This window comes from Salarias fasciatus, chromosome 5 (assembly GCF_902148845.1).
Source record: "Salarias fasciatus chromosome 5, fSalaFa1.1, whole genome shotgun sequence".
NCBI lineage: Eukaryota > Metazoa > Chordata > Actinopteri > Blenniiformes > Blenniidae > Salarias > Salarias fasciatus.
This window is the reverse complement of record NC_043749.1, coordinates 10,131,957-10,155,147: the sequence shown is the minus strand read 5'-3', so window position 1 is coordinate 10,155,147 and position 23,191 is coordinate 10,131,957. Positions and strand designations below refer to the sequence as shown.

Below are 23,191 nucleotides of genomic sequence, written 5' to 3'. Positions count from 1 at the left end.
GGACAGTGTGGCACACCTGTTCTTATCAGCGTCACCGTGCACCTGCACAACCCTGAGCCTCCTCCTCATCCTCTTCCTTCTTCTCTGGCCTTTTGTGACGGGCTGAGCAAACTTCAACATCTCTGTTCTCTGCAATGCGTCTCTACCAGAGCACACAGGTATGTTTTCATTCATTTGCATGCTGTTTGCTCGAGAAAAAAAGAAGAAGTGTTTTTCATTCCTTCCACATCAGTTTCTTGATTGGGTAACAAAAAAAAAAAAAAATGTTTCCAGATAACCAGGAATGGCTTGTCTGTGCTTCTCTTTGAGATGTGGACATTTTTTTCTGTGTGCATCTATAGATGCATTGTTGTTTCTTTTTAACTTTTCTCAATCACTCCTGTCAGACTGAATTACAATGCATAGTATGAAAAGTTTCTGTTTTTTTTTTTGCAGTGGTTTTTGTATTTCCTCCTTTTCCTTTTCACGCACGTAGAGGCACAGAGAATCCAAATGACTTTTTATTAGGTTTCTTAAGTTTCTTATTTGCTCCATTTGTTTACTGAACTGTGTTTCGTGACTCACGTTTTTGGAATGAATGCATAAATAAATGTTTGCATTTTCAAAAGCAATTTGAACATTTGAAAGCTTTATTTTTGTGTCTTTCAGAAGAAGTACATTTCTTTGATAGAAAAGAGATGTTTGAAACTTGAGGATTCCAACTATAATCTTTGCTTCAATGCTTTCATTTGTATCAGAATTGTCTATGAAATTCTGCAGTAACATAATTCCTTCTTGTAGGTCTTACCAAAAATGGGCCTTCAAAATAGACGAGGTAAGACAAAAAACAGAAAAGCTCAATTCGTTTTCTTTTGACTGATTTCATTCTATAGGAAAATATATAACACACAGATTTTGTAAAAAGCCACTTGTATTAATGTCCAGGTTTATTCTGTTAATGAATCTTGGAGCTAAAGATGCTGCTTGTGTTTATCCACAACAGACAGATATCACTGCCTCGCTGCCTCACCTTGCCAGGGGACTGACAGTCAGCAGCAGCAGGAGGATGATGACCTGATAAAACCCAGAAAGCTGCCAAATCCCATCCTGGCATCTCGTCAGCACAGGGCGCTCCATCAGGAGCTGATTTTCTGCCACAGACGGTGAGAAAACTCTGCTCTCAGCATCGGACAGCCTATATGATCAGGTCACACGTAAGCAGCAGGCACAAGCTGTTCCGCGTACTCAGACATGTTACACACACATTAGCAACCTCAACAGGATGTTTTACACGCCAACTTCTTGTAAGTGTGAATAATAACTGTATGCTTCCCTCATATTCTACCTTCAAGATAAGAGTCACCTTGTTAGAACCTTGTTAGATGGTTTAGGTTTAGGATTTTTTTTTTCAATGTGAACCTTTTTTGTTTAAAAATTGACCTTATAACTGCATGTGACTGATTTGACATAGTACTCCAGGTGAATAGTTCAGATGTCCGTCAGAGAATCCTCTTAGGTTTCATCTGTGCGGCTGAAGCCGGGGATAAGCAACACGCTTAGGTGCTGTTTAATTCCGCTGGAGGTAAAAGGTGCAGAACCTTTGTGGAGATCACTGCTGATCTCTCGCCAGGGGAAAGCCCTCTCTCGCTCTCCTGTCAGGTAAATAACGACATTCTGAATTCTCCTCTCAATCTACTGCATTCCGGTGCACCTGCAGAGGTCTGCTGCCGAGAAGGAGGCCGGAGCTGCAGTGTGTCCTGGAGGTCAAACAGAAGGAGCGGCACAGGCAGAGGGAGCTCGCTCTCCATCCACCCTCCGACCTGGAGGTGAAGCTGCGCTCAAGGCAGCAGAAGATACTGAAAGTAAGTCACTGAAAACACACACACACACACAAACTTCAGTTCCAAATTGTGCAATATTTAGTTCCTTTGTATTTGTGGGTTTGCTCAAACAGATGTTTCCTGTCTTGCAGTATGAGCTGGAGGAGAAGAAGAGGAGCGAGAGTCTGAAGAATATCCCAGAGTTTCTTTATGTGAGACAAACTCTGAGGCACATCCCTAATTCTGTCAAGTGAGGAGCAAAGTAGAACTGTTTGAACGTGTCGTTCACGCTGTAAAAATTAACAAGCAGGTGCAGCTGAAACATGATGTGCAATCTGGCTGCTGGTAAGCTCAGAAACAGGATTTTTTTTACACTTTTTAAGCTGAAAATAACTTAGGGGGGTCAAAGGTGAGGCTTCAAAAACCGTATGAACTACTTATTTCAGGTTCAAGTACCAGCAAGACTTTACTGTGACACCAAAGAGAACATAACTGGACATAAATCCTCGCTGTGAGGACTCAAAGCAGGCACGAAATGAAGTTTTCCTCTGTGAGAGAGTTTATCAGACAATATCTTATTACTTTTTACTTTTAACTGTTTAGTCACATTTTAAATGCACTTTTTTTTTTTTTTTTTTTACAACTAACTTAGAAAAACAAAATGGCAGAAGTCTAAATAGAACTTGTTGTGGGAACTGTATGCATTTTTCACATTAAAAGAACATTGTTTTATTGATACATTTGTCATTTTCATTATGATTCATGACTTCATGTGTGAGTTTGAAGGTGAAACGTCCAACATCTTCTTCTTGGTTATGACTAAAAACTGGAGTGTGTATTCTCATTATTATTGAGGGCGGTGACTTTTGAGGAAAGCATGGTGAATTGCAATATAGAATAGAAATGGTTTATTAATTTCTAGGGGAAATTTTATCAATCAAAGCTGTGAAAAGTGTAGTTTGAAAGAAAACTGGCGGTGAAACTAACAATGGTTTTGAAGCAATGGCTTGAACTTCATAATGAATGTGCATCTATTCAACTGTGCATGAAGATGTTTTTCCAAATTCCTAACTATTAACATAAGAACAATAAGACACAGGAGACCATTTAAAACTTTAACAAAACATCCAGGGTGGCAGATGACTTACATAAAAACAACCACGTAAAGTTAAATTGCACTGAATCTGATAACATCCCAAACATATCATGACTTTTCAGCAGAGCTCAAGCTCAAGTTTCCCACTGTTGCAGATATCACAGTCTGAGAACATCAAAGAAATCAAATGCAAAGTAATTAGTACACTGAAAGGGAAAATAAAGATTTTAACTTATTAAAAAAAAAAAAAAAGTGATCAAGTGCCAGCTGGTAGCCTTGTCAGATTTCCTGATGTGTGGAGTGCTGCAAATGTTTATCAGCTCACCTTTAAGTCAGGCCTGTTATTGCCAATACACAGGCCCACTGAGCCAAATGCATTTGGTCATTTACACACACTCTTTGCATCACCAAACACATGAAAACCTTGTGCATCATAAACAGAAAAATCCCATTAAAATCTGAATTTAGTTTTAAAATTCAGTGCTCCTGTGAGACACAGTTTTCCTCCGAGACGATTACAAACGCCACGCCACGCGTCTGGTCCAAACTCAACACCACTGGGTAGTGTTTCCCGCCAAATAAATTAACAATAAATAAAATACAAATACACGAATGAAGTGTAACGTAGTACAGTAAGATCCTTGCATCAGTGTGTCTCTGTGTTTTCTACAATACTGAAGTCTTCCAAAAACACTCGCAGTGCTGGAAAAGATGTAAGAAAAACGTACAGCCAACGATGTACAGACAGAGGAGAGGAGTAAGACATCAAAGCAAGAAAAGGACACTAAGGAACGCAAAAATAGGACAGAAGTTGTTTTTCAAATCAGAATTTGAGATGTTTTCCTGCCCAATCTTCTGTTGTTACCTCACTTTATGCTGTAAAGCTGGTACGAGACACCATGATAAAAGCTGCAGAATTCAATAAAGCATGAATCAATGTGTGTGAAAGTGAGATTTTTTTTTTCAATAAAGCAAAGTTTTAAAAAGCAACTTCGGATTTCACTGCTTACCTTTAGTTAATATACATTATCAATGCTTCCATAGATATCTTGCAACTGCTTGTATTTGTCGACAAAAAAATTTAGGTCACAGTAAAGTTGTAAACTTGGAGCTGAACTGGATTAAACCGGACTAAAATCACTGAAATGGCACTTTTTCATTTTTCAGACGTTCTGAAAACATTACAGTTTTTACTGCATCAAGTACCGGGGAAGAGATCTTCAAGTGGTCTCACGATGGATTTGGTAGAAAACCCATCATGACACCCCTGACATGGATAATGTGACTATATAATATGAAAGCAAAGATAAGCCTCGTAAAAAAAAAAAAAAGTCCCAATATCACGGGATTCCATCCTTTCTTTGACAGCACTGAGAGGGCGGCACGCTCCAGTCATAGATATAGGAAAGCCGCAGCTTGACCTCCTCCTTGCAGAGCCGGCCATCCCGCTGCAGAGTCTGGTGCTTTTCCAACATGTCCTCCAAGCTCTGCTTGTGCGTCACCAAGTACTTATTGTTGCAGCCACGCGATTTGTACTCCGTGTCGAAGCGCGGGTCGTGCGTCCGGTGGACGTCGACGGGCGCCAGCCAGGCGCCCAGAGACACGTCCTCGCTCTGCCAGGTCTTGAAGTACTCCGCGTTGAGGCGGACGTACCGCACCAGGTCGGCTGAGAGGATGTAGCCGCCGCCCAGCGCGTAGGGCAGGTAGTAGTCGCACAGCTCCCAGGAGCTTTCACGCCACTTCCCGGCCGTTTTCACCCGGCCCCTCCCCGAGAAGAAGCCCCAGTACAGCCGGCTGGGCTCTTTCCCCTTCAGCTCGTCTTTCAGGAGGTCCAGGCGAGCGAACGTGTCGTCGTCGGCTTTGAGGACAAACTTGAAGTCGACGTTCTGGTCCAGCCAGGAGTACATGTGCAGCAGCTTGAGAGTGAGGTTCTCGTACGAATCTCGCAGATCGGGCAGCAGCAGCAGGTCTTTGTGTCGGCCCTGCTCCGTGTTCAGATTCTGCAGGTCTTCGCTGGGGAGGCCTTGAGTTCCCACCACAAACATGGCCAGAACATCCGAGTCCCGCTTGGCGAGCCAGGTGCTCCGGATGATGCTCCTGCGCTCTGTGTATTTAGGGCCCGTTGTGATGAGGATGACGAGAAACGCCGACAGGTCTTTGGACGTGGAGGCTGGGTTGTGCTGCTCGGGGCGGGACTGCTGGTCACTGGCTCGGGGGGCTCGGCCTGGAGGATCCTGGTGACCCTGTTTGAGAGTTTCAGTGGTGCACTTGGCCAAGAAGACAAGGACGACAGCGAAGCTGCAAATGGTCCCGATGACCAGCGCTGTCTTGTGGCGGCAGACGAGGCGGAACAGATTCATTGTGGTGTGTCTGTGAGAGGAAGGAAAACAAAACAAGACAAAATGTTAGTGTAAGCAAAATTTGAAAGTGATGCACAATGTGAGAGAGATGGAACAAACAACTATAACTCATTTCTAAATGCTGATTCCAAAATTAATTAAATTGTTTTTGCAAAACTGAAGAGAACATGACTGAGGATTTAACAACGGCTTATGATTAGTCATGAGAAGAGCTTCTGGTTTAACATTTCCTATTTGGAAACAAAGAGACACTTTGAATGTTACATTCAAAAAAGAAGATGTCAATCAATTGTCAATTACATCTCAATGTAAGGAGCAGCTCTTTGCCTGTCTTTCTGGAGAGATTCATGATGACAAGTCTGCTAAATTCAGGTGAGTTGGAGCAGGAAGACATCGAAACATGTAGACTGTGATCCTCCTTTGATCTGTTCACTATCACAGTCAGATTTGGATTGCTGTTTTTTTTTTGTGTGCTGTCAGCTGTTTTTTAGCCCCCAGCTGATATAGACAACACACCTGAAGGGCAGTATTAATAGATGGATGCATATGTGAGGTGCTTTGGGGTGATGGGCGCAATGCACAAATAGTGGATCCAGCTTGCAAGTATCTCAAGTTAGACTGTAACTAAACTGTAAGAAAACTGAAAGATAAACATGTATAATAGTGCTCTAAGTAAAAAGGACCCAAGACACTCCTTGACTGCAAAATCGAAAATATACAATAGAAAAGAAACACTTTAATTCGTTGAATAATGTGAAAAATAAGAGCTTTCTTGATAAAATAAAGGTGTATGCATGCACGATGCAGTTTTTCCACAAGCCACGCGGTATATTTGCCGAGGCATTACAAAGCATTTTGCTGGGAAGGTTACAGACAGTGAGTTAAAATCCCACTCCGCACACCTCTGGTGGAGTAGCACCACCTGCTTGCTGAGCCTCGCATCTGAACCGCGCATACGTGTCAAAACAGCGGGGTAAGCAGTTGTGCGTTAAAGAGGATTTGTTGATTACCTTACAGCTTGACAAGTGCCTGTCCCGCGATGATCGAGCCAGCGAGCGGACCCAGAGAGCAGCTGTGCAGGGCTAGCGTTAGCTACCGGGAGAGGATCATCTGCGCACTTTGGGAGCTCAACGCGATGAATGCAAACACACGCAGCAGCAGCAGCGCACTCATGGTGGGCTGAACAGTGACGGAGGGCTGCTGGGTGTGCAGCAGGCAGGTCACAATAAACACAGTGAACCAGTCGCTGGGTGATCTTGTTTAGGTATCAATGTGCTCATTTTTTTTTTTTTTATTGCCTCGTAGTGAAAACACAGCCAGCCTTCAGATGGATCAGAGGAGGCGGAACCGGAAGTTAAGCCCCCGATTGAAAGGATTTTAAAATCCCGCAAAAACACACACAAGAAATTCAGTCATTATTATCAATATACATTTAAAATTATGAAGAAATTCTGAAATATAATCACACTTGTATTTTTGATGGAACACGGAATAAAATAAGCAGCAAATCAGCTGCAAAGTGAAGGAACTAAGGTGCCACGTATTTAGTTAAAAAAATAGGAGCACATCGTAGGTACTGCAATGTAATTGTGTTAAAATACCAAAAGACAACCCAATAAAAAATGTTTCTTTTAATCTACCTTTATGAGAACAGCTGCTTTCTAACGCACGCGCAGTGCGCACAATACGACGTCAGTTTTTGTAGCGGAAGATCAGTCGTCACTGAGTTCCATTCAAAATAAAAGCCATTATTTAAATAAAAAAAAAAAATCCATTTAACAAAAAGGAAATAAAGTGTCGTTTTGTGCAATTGCGACCTTAGATCCTGATGTTTGAAAGTGTGTGTGTGTTGATTCTCTTGATGCACAGCCAACACTGTAGATCAATGATATCAAAAGTGATTTTAAAGAAGTCTGTGCCAGCAGTCCTTCGGTGCTCAGCAAATTTCTTCCATAAGTGAGTGTAGTAACTAAATACAGCTTCACCTTCTTCCTTCTTCCTGAGGACGGTTAGTTGTCTGGATGCTTCAGAAGTAAATTTGAGACGAATGTGTGAATAAACCATAATGTAATAATGTCTGTGAATAATCCAAACATATACCGTGATCACAACTTGGGTGACTGTAATGAGGATTGGAATTGAGAAGGCAAGTGGGCAAGGCCACCCAGAGTTTTCAAAGTTATCAAGTTGTGTGAGCAGAAGCTGGTCGTGTCCTGAGGGGATCAGTCTTTCTATCTTATTTTGAAACACACCGGAAGTTCAGCGGTGTGCGGCCGGCTTGCTCATGTCCATCATTTGCAGGAAATAATGGCTTCGTCGTAGTAAAATCCACTCCTGTCCTTAAACTTAGCTCTCCTGGCGTAAACAGACACGACCATGTGACCTGTTATAGTGTGTTATATTGTCCGCTGACATTATTTTCCTGGACGGCAGCGTCGGTATCTGAACCGAACCGGGACCGGGACGAACCATGACGGCCAGCAGCGCCGACCCACATCCTCGGATCCGTCCGCTTCTGCTCGCCATGTTTCTGCTCATTTTGAGTGTGTCTCTGGTGAAGGCAGCCTCTGAGTATGACCCTTACAAGATCCTGGGTGTCAGCAGGAGTGCCAGCCAGGCTGAAATCAAAAGAGCTTACAAGAACCTGGCCAGGGAGTGGTGAGTGACTGACAGCAGGGGGCTTTAACCTGAGGCCCTGATCAGACTGCATTACAAACATTACACTCATATTTACCTCAAGACATTGAAACAGCTAACCAACTGTCTTAAACTAACTTTCTATGTCATTTGTTTAATTTCAAGGCATCCAGATAAAAACAAGGACCCGAAAGCTGAGGACATGTTCATCAAGGTTTCTAAGTCGTATGAGGTGAGTGACAACACTAAATGTGCTGTCACTTTTCCAGAAGGACGGGATGTTTCTGACAATCCTGTCCTCAGCTTTCTGTGTAACGTATCTGGCTGTTTCACTTTCTGTATCCCAACATGAATGTTAATTTCTCTCCTGCGTCTGCTTCCTGATTTGTTTTGCATGCAGGTTCTGTCTAATGAGGAGCGAAGGTCCAACTTTGACCGCTACGGCCAGATGGACGACAACCAGCCGTTCGGCCAGTCTCAACATCACGGTTTCCGCAGCTTCCACAACAGTTTCTACTTTGATGAGTCTTTCTTCCATTTTCCAAGGTACCCTGAGTTTGAACTGTGATCCTCTGCTCATTCATTTTCTGAGAAATGTGGATCAAGGGGTTCTTAGTCCTCAAAGTTTTGTGCACAACAGAGATGTATTTTATGGTGACAAGAGTTTAATGTCCAACTGAAGCAGCTACTTTATTTGTTTTTCTATTTATTTATTTAACAAGATTGTAACTATTACAGCGTTAGATTTCTGAGCAGTTTTCGATCTTCTCGTGTCGCCACCGCGTCCTCACTCCCTGTTCTGCTTCCCTCAACTCCTTCAGGTACAGAGACTTTGCAGACAGCAAGTACATGCTTCAGCACGCGCAGTTCAACAGCGACGTTCTTCCGGACAGCTACAAGAGGCCGTACTTAATCCAAGTGACCTACGAGTCCTGCTTTGCATGCTTCCACATCAAGCCAGTGTGGAAGGAGGTCGTGAAGGAGCTGGAACCTCTGGGTAAGACGGCTTTCTGTCCACCCTAACACGCTAAAAGCTGGTTTTCCTCAAGGCGTCGTTACACATGGGGTTGATATTAAGACAAACGTAACTCTCCAGTGTTGAGCACTTTAGACAGACCTCCAATTCATAAATAATTCACAAGACTTTATTTCTTCCATCTTAGTTTGGAACAAAGTGCAAAGGCAAATGTTAAATTCAATACTTTACCTAACTGCTTGAGACCATAACGTGAATAAAGTAATAAACCTGATGAGTTAAATGAGTAAAATATTCAGCATAATTATTGGACCTACTACATCTCAACAGGTGCAGTCATTTATACAATAAATAATCTGATTAAAGGCCAATTGGTTAAAATCACATCATGTAAATTAATTTGTAAACTTCCAATTGAAATAAGGAAGGGCTTGTTGGATGTATTGTAAAAATGTTGCTCCACTGACTGAGTTGGAAGATGTTCTTGATGCAGATATACCTGTGCCTACATCTGATCACATCATTCAGTGTTCATTTTTTTCTCAAAATTGGAAAGATTTCGATCACATTAGCAAAAAAGTGGCCATGTAAAGACAGCTGCTGTACTGTGATGATCTGTGACTTCTGATCTTATTTTTCAAAATCAGTACACGATCATTTTACATATTGGACTTGATCTTTTTCCATGGCTAAATAGTGGGTTGGATGACAACATTCAAAAACCAAAGTAAAAACAAATGTCCTTTAACATAAATAGATGTGAGTAAAGAATTGAGAAATTTGTATTGTGAGCATGTGACGAAACAGAATCAGCCACTAACGTTAAAATAGGTGTAAAGGACACTGAACATCAGTGTATTTGCATGACTTCAGCAGTCATTTTTTACAAATAAATATTGCTGCTTAATGTTCCTGAAACATCTTTAAAATAGAGCAGTGTAATTATGTTTTGTCCATATCCTGCAGAAAAGTGTTGACAGTCAAAATAACACTACTTATTTCTGTGTGTTTAAACCAAATATCTCCTCTAATGGAGCTTGGTGGTAGATTCATAGTGTATTCTTCGAAGCACTAAAAACAGGAGCATGCATCTTTTATGATCCGTGCCATCAGGCAGTGCGATGCTTATTTCAGGGATGTGAGTCAATCCCATAGCATAGAGGGATTCCTCTTAGAGATGCTCTTCTTGCAGTGCGTCACCGTGGTTCTTTTGTCAAAGTCAGAGTTAATAAGGAATTCACTCCTGCCTCAAACAGACATTGAGATTTTTCGCCGCATTTTCTATTCCTAAAAATCTGCTGCAGGGTTTGTAGGTACTTCCGACCATCACAGCTCTTCAAATTCAGTTTCTAGTGTGTATTGCACGAGAGGATGTGCTTTACTGTCCCGTATCGGCGTCAGCAGTGGGTTTGTTTATTGTCACACCAGGTGTGGGCATCGGCATCGTGGACCTGGGTTATGAGCGGCGCCTGGCCAGCCAGCTGGGAGCTCACCGCGCTCCCTCCATTATCGGGCTGGTGAACGGCAGGGTGACCTTCTTTCATCAGGCCGTGGTGCGGGAGCACCTGCGGCAGTTTGTTGAAGACCTGCTTCCTCAGAAACTGGTGGAGAAGGTAATGACGGGTGACGTGGAGCTGCTGTAGTATTCGGCACAATGGTTTGTGGTTGAGTATACGTATGTTTGTTTTCATGCTTACACATACACATTAAAAAAGGTTTTTAGACATTGTAGAAAATTGCGTTTCAGATGACACAAGTTGGATTCTTGTAGCATTTAGTCGCAGAATGTTTTTAAACTGCTGTCTCCTTCTTCTTTTTCAAGATTACTGATAACAACTACATGACTTTCCTGGAAAACTGGCATGCAGAAAATAAGCCAAGCCTGCTGTTGTTTGACCAAGTCCCTGTTGTTCCTCTTCTCTATAAGGTTGGTGTGCACTAACACCGAGCAGAACTAAGTACACTAAATATTTCCATGTAAAATAAAAGCTTGTTCAGTTTCAGTTCAAGATGGGTTTTTTTTTTATTCAAATAGTGAATAGTTCACCCTTAAAATCTGCTGTTTTACCTTAAAAAGTCTAAATTAGCAAGCTAATTACAAATACCAGTCTTAGAAACCACTTTGTGACTCTCTATCTATCTAATCGACTCGTTCTGTTTTCCAGTTAACAGCGTTTGCCTTCAGAGACTACGTGCGTTTCGGTTACGTGGATCAAGGAGAGACGTACAACTCTCGGCTGCTGCGGCAGTTCAATATAAACACATACGCTCCCACCATGCTGCTGTTCAAGGAGGACACAGTGAAGCCCGTTGATATCATTCAGGTATACAGTCTGATCTCACTCTATTCCACTGCTGTAATCCTATTGAAACCCAACACGCTGTCTGGATTTTTACTTTTCGTTTCAGGCCAGAGGGATGAAGCGGCAGATCATGGATGAGTTTGTCTCCAACAACAAGTTCCTCCAGGTGCCGCGGCTGGCCAGCCAGCAGATTTTTGATGAGCTGTGTCCCGTCAAGCAGTTTCACCGAAGAAGAAAGTAAGAAGGCTCGGATGAGTCTGACCCTCTCGGCGTTGAGAATCAGAATAACAACAGAATAGCCCAGCAGCTCTGTCGGTGGATTAATGTGTTCTGTGAATTGTTTGCAGGTACTGTGTGCTGTTGATCACGGGGGAGGACTCGGCTTTTCTTCCAGGGAATAAGGCCTTTTTGGACTTTGCCACGGTGAACAAGAAAGATGTGCTGCGCTTTGCGTACGTTTACCAGCGTCAGCAGCAGCCTCTGTGTCAGGCGCTTTTCCAGAGTCAGGCTGCTCTCTCGCCTCAGGTCAGTGGTCCAAACGTGCAGTGAACACAGAAAAACAATCACGACTCAAAATCCCACATTTCTGTCGACGAGCAAACATCAAGGACAAGCCGCACTCGTCCTGTTGTGGGCGGCCGGATCAGATTTTGTGGGTCAGATTACTGGCAGGTGCAGTCAGACATCCTGCAAGTGTGCAATAAAAGGAATATTTAATAACGTCGACAGGTGGTCATTCTGGAGAGGCGGAGCCAGGCCGGAAAGGTCCTGTTCCGCTGCGTGAGCGGTGGCTGGAACGGCAGCAACGAAGACAAGTACCACCTCCACGAGCAGCTGGAGCTCCTCCAGAAAGACCCCACGTACCTGAGCTCCGACGCCACGCTGCCGGAGCTCAACAACGAAATGGCGCCCGTAAGTAACGGCAGACACACACACACACACACACACGCCTCAGCCGTGAGACCACAACAAACATTAATATCGCCACTTTGTGTCTTGCTAGATTTTTATCATTCAGTGGATGAACGCTGCTTATGATTACATCCTGCAAATATATGACGACCTTCTCTACTCCAACTGGTAAGACAATACTCACCCAGGAATTCTGCAAGACGTTATTGGTGATACAAGGCGAAGCCACGCAGTGCTTCTTGCAGACATTCTTGAACTTGGATTAGAAACGGAATCATGCTTTTTGGCCCAAGCATTCGTGTACGTTGAAAGAGTTTGAAAGCGTTTTCCGTCGCAGAGATGCTGTGAAGCATATATTATCAAGTGTAAAAACATGCCAAAGCAAAACAATGCAGTCAAACCTATGTGTGTGTGTTTGTGTATTGCATGTTGGGATTAAATATTTCTTTTTGTCTCTTTTTAAGGTCTGAGATGATGCCTATCCTCTCCCTGATCTTCTCGGCTCTCTTCATTCTTTTTGGCACTGTCATCATTCAGGCTTTTAGGTGAGACACTCCACTCTGAGCCTTTTAAATGATATTTTACCGGTTTGGTGCACATTTAGGATACTATAGGATTTTACAAGGCACATACTTGGGGTGAAAAAATATTTTGTACACCAAAAATGTTTTTTTTATAAAGACTTGCATTTTCATTTCTAAATAAAGACAGCAAAAACACATTGAAGTGAAGCTTTTTTCAACAGTTCGATATAGAATACAGACACACAGATACTTGCATGGATGCACACGCAAACACACTGAAACTTTGATCTGAAATCCAGATTTATGTACAGTGTCTAGTGTCCTCAGCCTGTCCCTGAGATATGTCTTCTCCCAGCGTGTTGCTTTATTTCTGAGGATTCCGACTCTGCTGATTGGCTCAATTAGGAGAAAACCCTTTCAGGCCTATTCTCAGGAAGAAATCAAGCTTTTCATCGAACAGCAATTTTAAATGTTTGGTGGCTGAAAAGCACCTTACTGTCAGAGATCAGCCTTTTTTCTGCGTTCACGCTGATGTTTGGCACTATCTCTCCAGTGAACCAGGTGAGAACGAACCTCGACAGTCGAAGTCAAAGACGCAAACAAAACCCGAGGAAGATGCATCAAGTAGACCAAGCACCTCAAGGTAAGAAGAACCAGACTCATTAAAGATAAATCCTCATACTGTGGTCAGTCATTCCAGCAGATCAGAAAATGACAGCCCGTCCCACATGAACATGAGTCAGTAAAAAGAACGAGCGCCCTGAATTTCCCCACAGGCTCACTGAATGACTGCCATTGAATAGCTTTTTATAAGAGTGATAAAAACATTACGGGTGTGATGAGGAACCAGTGGCTAGCAGATCAATTAGAAACAGTGTTTATATTCTTCATTTCTTGAGAACATTATCCTTCAAAAGTTCAGGGATTTTTGAAAATGGAATGTGGCTTTCTTTATACAGTGTATCAGTATGTTCTTCTGTTACTTCTTGGCAGCCGTGCTCCCAAGAAAGACTTTGTGGAGGTGACGGAGCTAACGGACGTCACGTACACCAGCAACCTGGTCAGACTGAGGCCTGGACACCTCAATGTGGTGCTGGTGCTCACCAATGCTTCCAAGAATGCATTACTGAGGAAATTTGCCAAAGAGGTCTTCTCTTTTTCTGGGTAAGTGTGTCACCGACGTTTTATTTGTTGTTGTTTTTTTTTTTGTGATTATTTTAAAAAAATGTGATCAATCATTGGTACACTGCGGAAAATAAAGTGTGACTAAACATTTTCTATCCTTCTATGTTACGGTTGTATTAATATTGAATTGAGTATTAATCATTACTCATATTAAGTTGACATGTTTCAGTACTTTTTTAGACGACCAAGAAGCCTCCAGATGTGTTTCCATAATTTCATGTTGAACTCTTCGGCCCTCCACCTGCAGGACTGAGACGCTCCACTTCTCCTTCCTCAACGCTGATAAGCACGTCCACTGGATGCCGTCGCTTCTCCGCTCGGCCCGTCAGCCCAGCCATTCAGACGAAGAGGAGGAGTCCACAGACTACACCGGTCACGTCCTGGCCCTCAACGGACACAAGAAGTACTTCTGTCTGTTCCGACCCGTCTTCACAGGCGACGACCCCAACGACTCGTCGTCCGAGACCTCGTTCTCCTCCGACAGCAGGAGGAAGTCCCGTTCTCGGTCCAGGTCCAGCTCCCACTCTCGGTCCCGGTCCCACTCCAGGGAGGACGGGGCCTCCTCCAGGAGGGGCGCCGGCCGGGCCACCAGCATCGAGGTTCACCACAAGCTGGACAAGCTGGGACTGTGGATGGAGAGACTGATGGAAGGAACGCTGCCCAGGCTACACGTCCCCGCGTGGCCTGTACTCGGCGATGCTGCCAGCAACACCTCCGCAGAGAGCTGAGGCTCAAGTAAGAACAATATCACTTTGCGGTTTGCTTCCTGATTACATAGACGTGTAGAATATTGGTGTGCCGAGGAAGCAAAGCCACCGTCATGTCGCTTCATTTGATGTCACGTTCACGTACCAGTGCTGAGATCGTTAAGCCAGTTTATTGACTGAGTATTTAAGGGACAGACAAAGATTTCCTTCACGCCTCGACACACTGTTACGACTGGCTTCCAGCATCATGTTGTCAGATAAAGGCTCCTGCAGACGTAGCCGTTTTAATGATAGCTTCGAACTAACTGAGGCTGTTGCACTGAATTTAAGAAACACCTTTTTTTCTGTAAACTTTAAGAAGCTGCCAGTCAGAGCTTTGCTGTCAACAATTGGACACAACTGGGGAATTCTAGTAAAGTATGTAAGTTCTCTGTAGTTCCAGTTTTGTTGCACTGGGTGGCAGAAGTGAATCGGTGTGCCTCAGAATTTGTTGTATGTTGGAGCTTCAGCACATGTGGAATCACGTGATTCCCGAGCGGCGGAGCGGCTTCCGCAGAAATCTCTGCCACAGCAATATTATTTTAGACAGTTTATGATGAATAATATTACATACTGCACCGGTGAGACGGTTCCGCATGAAATCAGACAATAACTTAGAACTCTAGATCCTGATGTGTTTTTTTTTTTCTGCACACATAATGCTGCCATGTCTTGCTGCTGTTTATTTTCAGAGTTGAATAACAAGTGTAGTGCGATAGGTAAAAGGTACTGGAGTGGGACTCGTTACCTCTTGGACATATTTTCACCTGTTTTTTTGTGTTTGGTGGTCTGTAAGGGAGGAACTATTGTTCCACAGTTCCCTTTCTAATTTTGCAACCCTTAAAACAACAGACGTTTATGCATGGAGTAAGTAAATTTCAGACCTTTATGAAAATGAGTTTTAATGTTGATTGGGAATTTATTTTCTCTTCTGTTGTTTCTGCTTTTAATCTGTTTTTTTTTTTGGGGGGGGGGTCCGATAAATGCTATTTTCTGTACACTGTGATACCACATATGGTTTGTTTACTTGTATGTCCTTTAAAATCACCTTTATGCCCTTTATGAATTATAAAAAGTAAAATCCACTAAATCAAAAAATGGTTTGAAATTGTTTATTTATTAAAATGTGTGTAAAGTTTCACCTTGGTGTCATTTTTTTGTTTCTCTTTAATAAAGATCTTCCACAATACAGCATCAAGGATACCACCAGCGTTAAATAGGTCACTAATTAAGGCACAATGAATTATTCAGACTTTATGTTGCGCATTTCTCCACTGAATATAGAATAAATGTAAATACAACATTTACAATTACCAGATAAAACCACAACAAACATTCATCATAAATAAAAGCTGCTGAGCATCGATCACAGTACATGTCAAAGCAAATCTGTGTGTGTGTGTGTGTGTGTGTGTGTGTGTGTGTGTGTGTGTGTGTGTGTGGGGCAGAGTACAGCCTCAGTACTCATTAGGAATGTCAAACACTTTCTTCATGGACAGGTCTTCGGGGCCAAAGGACGCTGGCAGCAGCTCGTCCACTCTCATTTTCCGATACGACCCGTCGGGCTTTGACATGTACACGTCCCAGTTCGGCCCAAACTGTGAAAGTCAAGAGAAGTTCTAGTTTGTTTATGTTAGTAAAGAGGTGTCCAAGTGTCTGAAGCTGAACCTTTAGTCAATAAATCTGATGTTACACTGAGGTAGATCATATCATTTATGTTCATTCTCCTACAGTGAATAACAAGATAAAAACTTTTTTGATAACCTGAACTGTATTCTCTCCACTGAATAAAGCCATTATGAGCATCTTAAGAGAAGAAATGATACCTCTCTCATGAACTGCCTGCAGCCACCGCACGGCGAGATGAAATGGTCGTCCATGTCACTGCAAAGAACAAATGTAGCGGAGAAAGAAATCAGATGTGTAAGCAGACGGATACCTGATCGTATGGCTTCCTCTGGGGAAATGTTGCGTAATTTAAACACAAAAAACCTCATTGCATCAGTCTGATGTTCAGTCTGGGTGACTGTCACTGTCGTCATGACCAACATCGCCAAATATTTGGATTAATATGTGAAGTGAGTTAAAGCCAAACATATCTCAGTAAAACATTGTTTCCTCCTGTTGTTTTTTTTCTTACTTTTATTTACTTGAATGTCTTTTCTCGAATAGCATCTTCAGATTATATAATCTTTACAGCTTTTTTTCCCCTCTTATGACTTTATGAGTGTATTGTTTGAGTTTAATATTTAATTTTTAGAAGTTGTTTTCTTTCTCTCCATAAATTATGTTAAATCTGTGAACATGTTAATTTAGTTTTTTCATATTTCTCTCAAACTTTCTGTTCCCTTGTTTTGCCATGGTATCAATGTCCCTGTGAAGCACTTCACTGCAGTAAAAAAGTGCTTCATTTATTCTCTCTGAATGTAACTAATAGAGTAAGAAATGGGTCACTGAGAAAAATTAAAAAACTGAAAAATTAACTAATGCAGGTGTATTTTTGCACTAAACTGAATTTCGTCAGACCAGAAAACCCTAAATTCAACTGCGTATGAGCAGGATGTTTGACTCAGGCTGGCCTGATGTGCAAGAGGAGGTGAATCACACTTTAGAAATTACAGTATGTGTAAGATTGGAGTGAATGTTGGACACTTAAGGAAACTCACAGATCTCAGAACGGAACATTACCTGGCGATGGCGATGGCCTTGAAACTCCTGTAGCCCTCTGACACCGCCTTGGACATCGCATTCCTTTCAGCGCACACTCCAAGATTGTAGCAGGCATTCTCCACATTGCAGCCTGCCACAAACACAAGAACACAAACAATTTGTGTACTTATGCAACAACATTATGGATTGTTTTCACCATCAAACAGTTCTGTGTGTTTACCTCATCTGACCTAATATTGCCCAGTGGGTCTTTGCACTCACAGTCATTTGCCCTCCCACCCCCCTCCAGACCCAGGCATGTCTGTAGTGGGACACACACGTGACCCGCTGAGCTTTGCACAGTGCAGCAGCAGACAGGAACAGTTAGAAAGTTATGCCGGTGCTTCGGTGTTGACAATGATTGAACATCCCCATGTCAGTGTTTACAGAGCTGTGATGCAACGACAAAAGGTCATCAGAAGGGAATGTTATGTTTCACCCGTCGGACTGTGCTGGTTTTACAATTTCAGCTGGAAAAATTCCGATTTTTATGTGAGGATTTACCGGTAGACTCCTGTAGGAGCAGCAGCATGTGAGAAATAAACCCTGAGTGTAAATGTGAAATCACACAATGAATGAAACTCTAATCAAGTGTGTATTCTTTCTCTGCCATATCAGGGCGCCTCAACCGACTGGGGATCAAGATGAGACCCAGTTCAAATACAAGTTGCATAATGTTGTGGCTCTCCCACCTTCTCAGCCTTCAGCATCATGACGATACTCATAACTGTCATGATAAAAAGTCTTTTTTATGTGTTTGATTAAAACCATCAATATATTTTTTTAGAATTTAAAATAAAGGGGATTGTAACTACAATGAAGACAAAAAACAAAAGTGTTTCCCTGATGACCTTATACTCATCCCAGTAAAGTACCTGAATTCCTCATGTGGCTTACCTGTAAACACATAGTTGTCCATGGTCAGGAGAGCGGCCCCCACTCTGAATTTGCTGTAGGGACAATACGCTCGCTTCTTTGCCTCTTGGGACTGGAGAACCAGCTTTTTGACCATTTCCTTGGACAACTGTCTGGAACTGCAGTCCTCAATATGCATCGCCTCCCCACTGGACTTGACTCCATCCATTCTGGCTCTCGGGATTTGTAAGGTTGTTTTTGTTGAGTCAGTGAATGAGTGCATTGTGGCTCCGCTTTAAATGTGAATGGGACGGAGGGAAAGGGGAGAGGGCACGCTCACAGCCAATCACTCACCGGGATGACAGCACGCTGTCATGAAGAAAGGGGAGGAGGCCGTTGTTCTGTTGTCAGTGTGCATGAACAGACGTAACGTGGCACGTTTTGTTTCACAAGTTTGAAGTCATAAAGGCAATTGTGACAGGCTTCCAGTTCACAATTAGTTCACAAGAGTTTATTTCTTCCCTCCTAGTTTGGAATAAAGTAAAAAGGCGAAGGATAAATTCAATACGCTACATAATTTCCATGGCTGATAAAGTAGTAAACTTGATGAGTTAATCGCTGTTTTTAAAGATATTATCATCTCTTTCTTTCTGATCAGTCTTGACCCAAGATTAATGTTTGTTTACTGTTGCGAATGCAAAACAAACACAAGATTGATTCAGCTTCAATACCAGTGGACTTCTGGGTAAACCTGGATGTTTCCCATGGACACAGGGAGAACATGCAAACTTCACACAGATACACTCTGAAGCTGAACCCGGATTTGAAGCAGGAGTGTGGTGAGAGTGAGGTGAGAGTGATTCCGTCAAAGTCACTTCAGTAAGAGTGAAAGTTTGTCCTCACTGTGAAGAGATCGTAGGTTGACAACCTGGTCAATCAATGTGACGAACCTCTGGCTGTTGCAGAAGAAAAACCAGAATTCAAGCTCACTTTTGATTTTTCTCTAAGGTGTGGTCATTAGAAAGAAAATATTTTGTAATCAGTGATGAATGGGGAGGTTGGGAGGAGCGACACTGATTTCACAAATCATTGTGAGTTTTGACACGAACACAGCGTCAGTCTAAAACACAAAGCAAAGCACATTTATTTCAACAAATGTGTCAGACAGGTTTTAAATAAAAGTCTACTTTATTCACTTGGTTTGAGCAAAACTTAATACATTTCAGTTCATTAGCAATGGCCCTGCTGTAATTTTGTTTTTCCCAAAATAATTGTTTTCATCAAAGTACAAAAACCTTGAAAATAAAGAGAAGCATGAACCTCAGAAGATTCTTTGGTGAGCATATCAATAAGAGTCTCTTTAATTTTCCTGGATGGTTGAGGCGATCCATCCCACGTAGTTCCTGACCTTGGTGTAGACGCCGGGGTACGAACTCCAGCCACAGCCGATGCCCCAAGATACGATGCCTTCAAGTAAACCGTTACAGACGAGAGGCCCTCCTGAATCACCCTGAGGAGGAACATGTCGACAAGTTCAACTTAAAAACATGAAACAAGTTAGTTCCAAGTTCCAGTGATAAAAAACCTGTACACACCTGACAGGAGTCTCTCCCTCCAGTGTTCCAGCCGGCGCAGATCATGTTCTGCGTGGCCCTGAAGTGGTAGTACCTCCAGCAGCTGGGGAAGAGGGTCACGTCCACAGACCTGAGTTCAGACGACAGCCTGTGACCGTAGACCCAGGTGACCCCCCAGCCACTGACTGTGCATCGAACGGGGGGATTCAGAGGCGGCGACTCCGCGTCCGGCATGGAGGCAGGCTCCACATTGCCGCTGAGGTTAGCCGGACGGTCGAGCTGACCCACAGAGAAAGAAGGTTTGGTCAGTCAACTCTGAAAGCTGAAACTCACACCGTACAGCTTCTGCTCATAAGGCTTAACCCTAACCCTAACCCTAACCCTAACCCTATTTGACAGCCATGCTTTACCTTGATGAGCATGATGTCATTGTCAAGCGTCCAGTGACTGTACGCTTCGTGTTTGATCGCAGCGGAGACGTCGAACGTCTGTTCTGATCCATCGCTGCGGTAGAGGTTGTGCTCATTCAGGACCACTTGTATCTGGTAAGTCCTGCAAGCATCACATGAAAAAGAAAGATCTTAGAACTGTTTCTTTACTATTTGTAAAATATCAATGGTTGAGTGAGCCAGTGAGTACCAGAGGCGGGTAAGTGTAGGAACTCACGGCCTCCAGCAGTGGGCAGCAGACACCACCCACTGTGGGTGGATGAGAGTGCCTCCACAGTAGTGGGAGCCACTTCTGCTGTGTCTCAGGGATGCCTGATACTTGACTGACTCTTGCGGAACCACGAAGCCCCCAATAATCCTTTTTCCATAAACATCTAAGAACAAAAGGCACAGAAACATATCAGTACATGTAAATCATACACTGTTTGTTCTCTGTGTCGGTTGACATTGCACTTCACCTGTTAGTGGTGCAGCAATGAGCAAGACCCAGAATGGAGTCAGATTCAACATAGTAGCTGCTGAAAAAAAAACAACAAAAATAATTATTTGCTCAATTATAGCACACAGTTCAGAACTGAACGTTTCACAATATACGTCTGTCTTTCCGCCACTTTCTTTTCAAGAGTCGCTGCAAGTCACTAAAACTTGCATCATGTCATTTTTTTATTTTATTTTATTATTATTATTTTTTTAATTAGATTTGAACCTCACAGATTTGAATCTCCACAGTTCAGGTCAAGATTTAATCTGATGCCAGGTCTGAAATCAAGTCGGATATCTGAGTCTGAAAATAATGCATATTTTCGTATTTTTGAAATCTTTTATAATACGCAAACTCATTTGGTAAGAATTTCTGCAATATTTCAAACGTTTGGCAGTAGCTGAACATGGAGGTTCAAAATATGTTGAAAATAAAAAAAAGAGTAAAATAAATGTAGTTCCAACACTGTAAGCTCAAAACAAATTTTTAAACTATCTCTGTCCAGAAATTCAACTGTAATTAGTTTACTTTGACTCCAAATTATAAAGAAAATTAAAAAGACACTTGTTACCCTCTACTTCCAGAGTGCATAAAGAGTTGGCATGCCTATCCAAAAATCCCAAAATCCAATAACACAAAATTGAACAACAACAATAAAAAAATCTAAACTGGTATACATGAAGCTGTCTCACCTTTATAAGAGTCAAGTCCAGGTTGAGAATACACACACACACACACCCCCACACCAACACACACACACACACACGCTGGCACTTACACTGTATTGTAATCCTTTCATACCAGGAGGAGCTTGAGAAATCTCAGGCCTCTTTTATATGCTTCCCCTGCCTTATTATTCTCCACTATCATCCACCGTTTACTCAAATGTCTTTCACACAAACAAAAAGCGAATCTGACCTAGTACCAGATTAAAAACAGCCTTCTCTTTCATTACACCTTTCTTTCTGATGTCTTTGTTGTCATCGCTGAGGCCCGTTGTTCAGCCATGGAGACAAAAGTCAAGCTTTGCAGAGACAAAACCCCAACAAGACGGGCAAATGGTAGCATGTAACAGCCAGCCATGTTATTGGTATATCCAGTGACGTTACCGGCACAAAGGCATGAACATGAGGGATGATGTCTACTTGTGATATATTAGCCCTCTAGTGCATTATCAATCTGAGATGTTGCAGGATATAACAATGTTTATTCTTTACTTTGACAAGGACAAACTTTTTTTTTTTCTCAGAAATCCTACTAAATTGAGCTGCGAGCCAGATCCCACTGGGAATGTCTTTTGTACTTTTATTTTGCGCTCAAGCTGACTCAGGCTCAATATACAACAGTCATGATTAGAGAAGAAACACCCGGCGCCGCAGCCTGGTCTGTGTTGATAAGTTTAATCCAGCAGGGATGCGCCGTGGTGTAGCTCTCTCTTTAGTCGCCTTTCTCCCGTCTCCTGGCCTTTTCCACCTCCCCAGGTGTCCCTCACATTTAAGTTCCCAGCAGTGCTGTTTTCCACACACGGGGGCGTTTTATTGGTAACTCACAGTCTCCATACAGTCTGCGCTCCCCAAGGTGTCAAGGCAACTGTGAGGGTGAAATGTGATAGCGTGCTCCACTTTCCCTCAGGTGTGAAGTTGATGTAGCAGTGAGGGTCTCTCTCTCTCTCTCTCTCTCTCTCGCTCTAAACATATATGTATTTCTGTCTTTTTGGAGTTTGAACACTTCGATCACACTGCACTTTTGAGTTCTACCCCCAAAATGCAGAGCCCAGTTTTACACGTATTTGATATTTAAGAATTGACTGTGTGGCTACAGTGTTTCAGTGAGGTTCAGGTTAGGGTCAGAGTTGGCAGTAGACACTCAGCTGCAATGTTTTAAGGTACAGGTGTTTGGAAATGCATGACGTCTTTTGGAAGGCCCCACAAAAATGGTGCTACACGTCTGTATCTGTGTTTGTGCGTCATAGCGAGAGGATGGCAGGTCTGTCGACATGTGATTGGTGAGTTTGAGAAAGAAACGACATGTAAGCAGTTTCATATCTTACTACCTAAAAGGAAGTTAGTCAGCATGCAAGAAATGAGTTAAACGTCAGAAAATCAGATGTGGCAATATAAAAGAGACACATTGTCACAGTTTCGAATAGCATTCAAATTGTGGATTGACTTTGAACTTTAGCGTACGTGTCAGCTCACAAGCATTGGTGAAATGAGCTTTTATATAAACTGGCAGCATTTATGGATGAACTTCAGGTTTGAATTAATCTTTCACTTACGACAGTTTTGCTCTAGAGCTTTTTCAGAAAAAAACATCTGTGCAGAAGTTGACAACATTTTCAGGATGACTAATATTCTATGGGGTAGGTTATTTGAGTACTTTGAAAGTAAGTCTTTTAAAATTTAATAACAATGTGCTGGATGGGGGATCTAAATACAGATGTGAGTCAAACTGAAAGCAACATCTACTGACAATAATTTCCAGAATAGAACTCTTGAAAAAAGGTTTGGATCTATTCTAGAACCAGTCAACTAACAGCCAATAATAAATGTGCCACAGGTGGTGCAATCAGGGGTGAGGATGAA

The 23,191-nt window shown here is 42.5% G+C and overlaps 5 protein-coding genes across 5 annotated transcripts; 2 read left to right on the top strand and 3 right to left on the bottom strand.

Annotated features, from left to right (window-relative positions):
• Positions 1–2,486, top strand: LOC115389205 (protein FAM107B). The gene is made up of 5 exons (XM_030092673.1): positions 1–158; positions 781–814; positions 983–1,142; positions 1,697–1,841; positions 1,952–2,486. The coding sequence occupies exons 1-5, from the start codon at positions 135–137 to the stop codon at positions 2,051–2,053; spliced, it is 465 nt and encodes a 154-aa protein (XP_029948533.1). The 5' UTR covers positions 1–134; the 3' UTR covers positions 2,054–2,486.
• A 269-nt stretch (positions 2,487–2,755) lies between these two features.
• Positions 2,756–6,844, bottom strand: b3galt6 (UDP-Gal:betaGal beta 1,3-galactosyltransferase polypeptide 6). Its single transcript, XM_030092672.1, has 2 exons — positions 6,266–6,844; positions 2,756–5,265 (listed from the first exon to the last, which is right to left on the bottom strand). Exon 2 carries the CDS (start codon positions 5,253–5,255, stop codon positions 4,236–4,238), a length of 1,020 nt encoding a protein of 339 aa, XP_029948532.1. The 5' UTR covers positions 5,256–5,265; positions 6,266–6,844; the 3' UTR covers positions 2,756–4,235.
• Positions 6,845–7,534: 690 nt separating this feature from the next.
• On the top strand, positions 7,535–15,673 carry LOC115389200 (dnaJ homolog subfamily C member 16-like). The gene is made up of 15 exons (XM_030092664.1): positions 7,535–7,913; positions 8,058–8,124; positions 8,293–8,438; positions 8,714–8,889; positions 10,297–10,481; positions 10,691–10,795; positions 11,034–11,192; positions 11,278–11,408; positions 11,519–11,696; positions 11,901–12,083; positions 12,175–12,251; positions 12,548–12,628; positions 13,161–13,250; positions 13,601–13,771; positions 14,040–15,673. The coding sequence occupies exons 1-15, from the start codon at positions 7,726–7,728 to the stop codon at positions 14,518–14,520; spliced, it is 2,418 nt and encodes an 805-aa protein (XP_029948524.1). The 5' UTR covers positions 7,535–7,725; the 3' UTR covers positions 14,521–15,673.
• A 322-nt stretch (positions 15,674–15,995) lies between these two features.
• On the bottom strand, positions 15,996–18,417 carry cdab (cytidine deaminase b). Its single transcript, XM_030092225.1, has 4 exons — positions 18,145–18,417; positions 17,227–17,338; positions 16,365–16,422; positions 15,996–16,136 (listed from the first exon to the last, which is right to left on the bottom strand). Exons 1-4 carry the CDS (start codon positions 18,383–18,385, stop codon positions 15,996–15,998), a joined length of 552 nt encoding a protein of 183 aa, XP_029948085.1. The 5' UTR covers positions 18,386–18,417.
• Positions 18,418–19,462: 1,045 nt separating this feature from the next.
• On the bottom strand, positions 19,463–20,635 carry LOC115387988 (anionic trypsin-1-like). The gene is made up of 5 exons (XM_030090898.1): positions 20,584–20,635; positions 20,343–20,499; positions 20,087–20,228; positions 19,698–19,955; positions 19,463–19,612 (listed from the first exon to the last, which is right to left on the bottom strand). Exons 1-5 carry the CDS (start codon positions 20,633–20,635, stop codon positions 19,463–19,465), a joined length of 759 nt encoding a protein of 252 aa, XP_029946758.1.
• Positions 20,636–23,191: the final 2,556 nt, after the last annotated feature.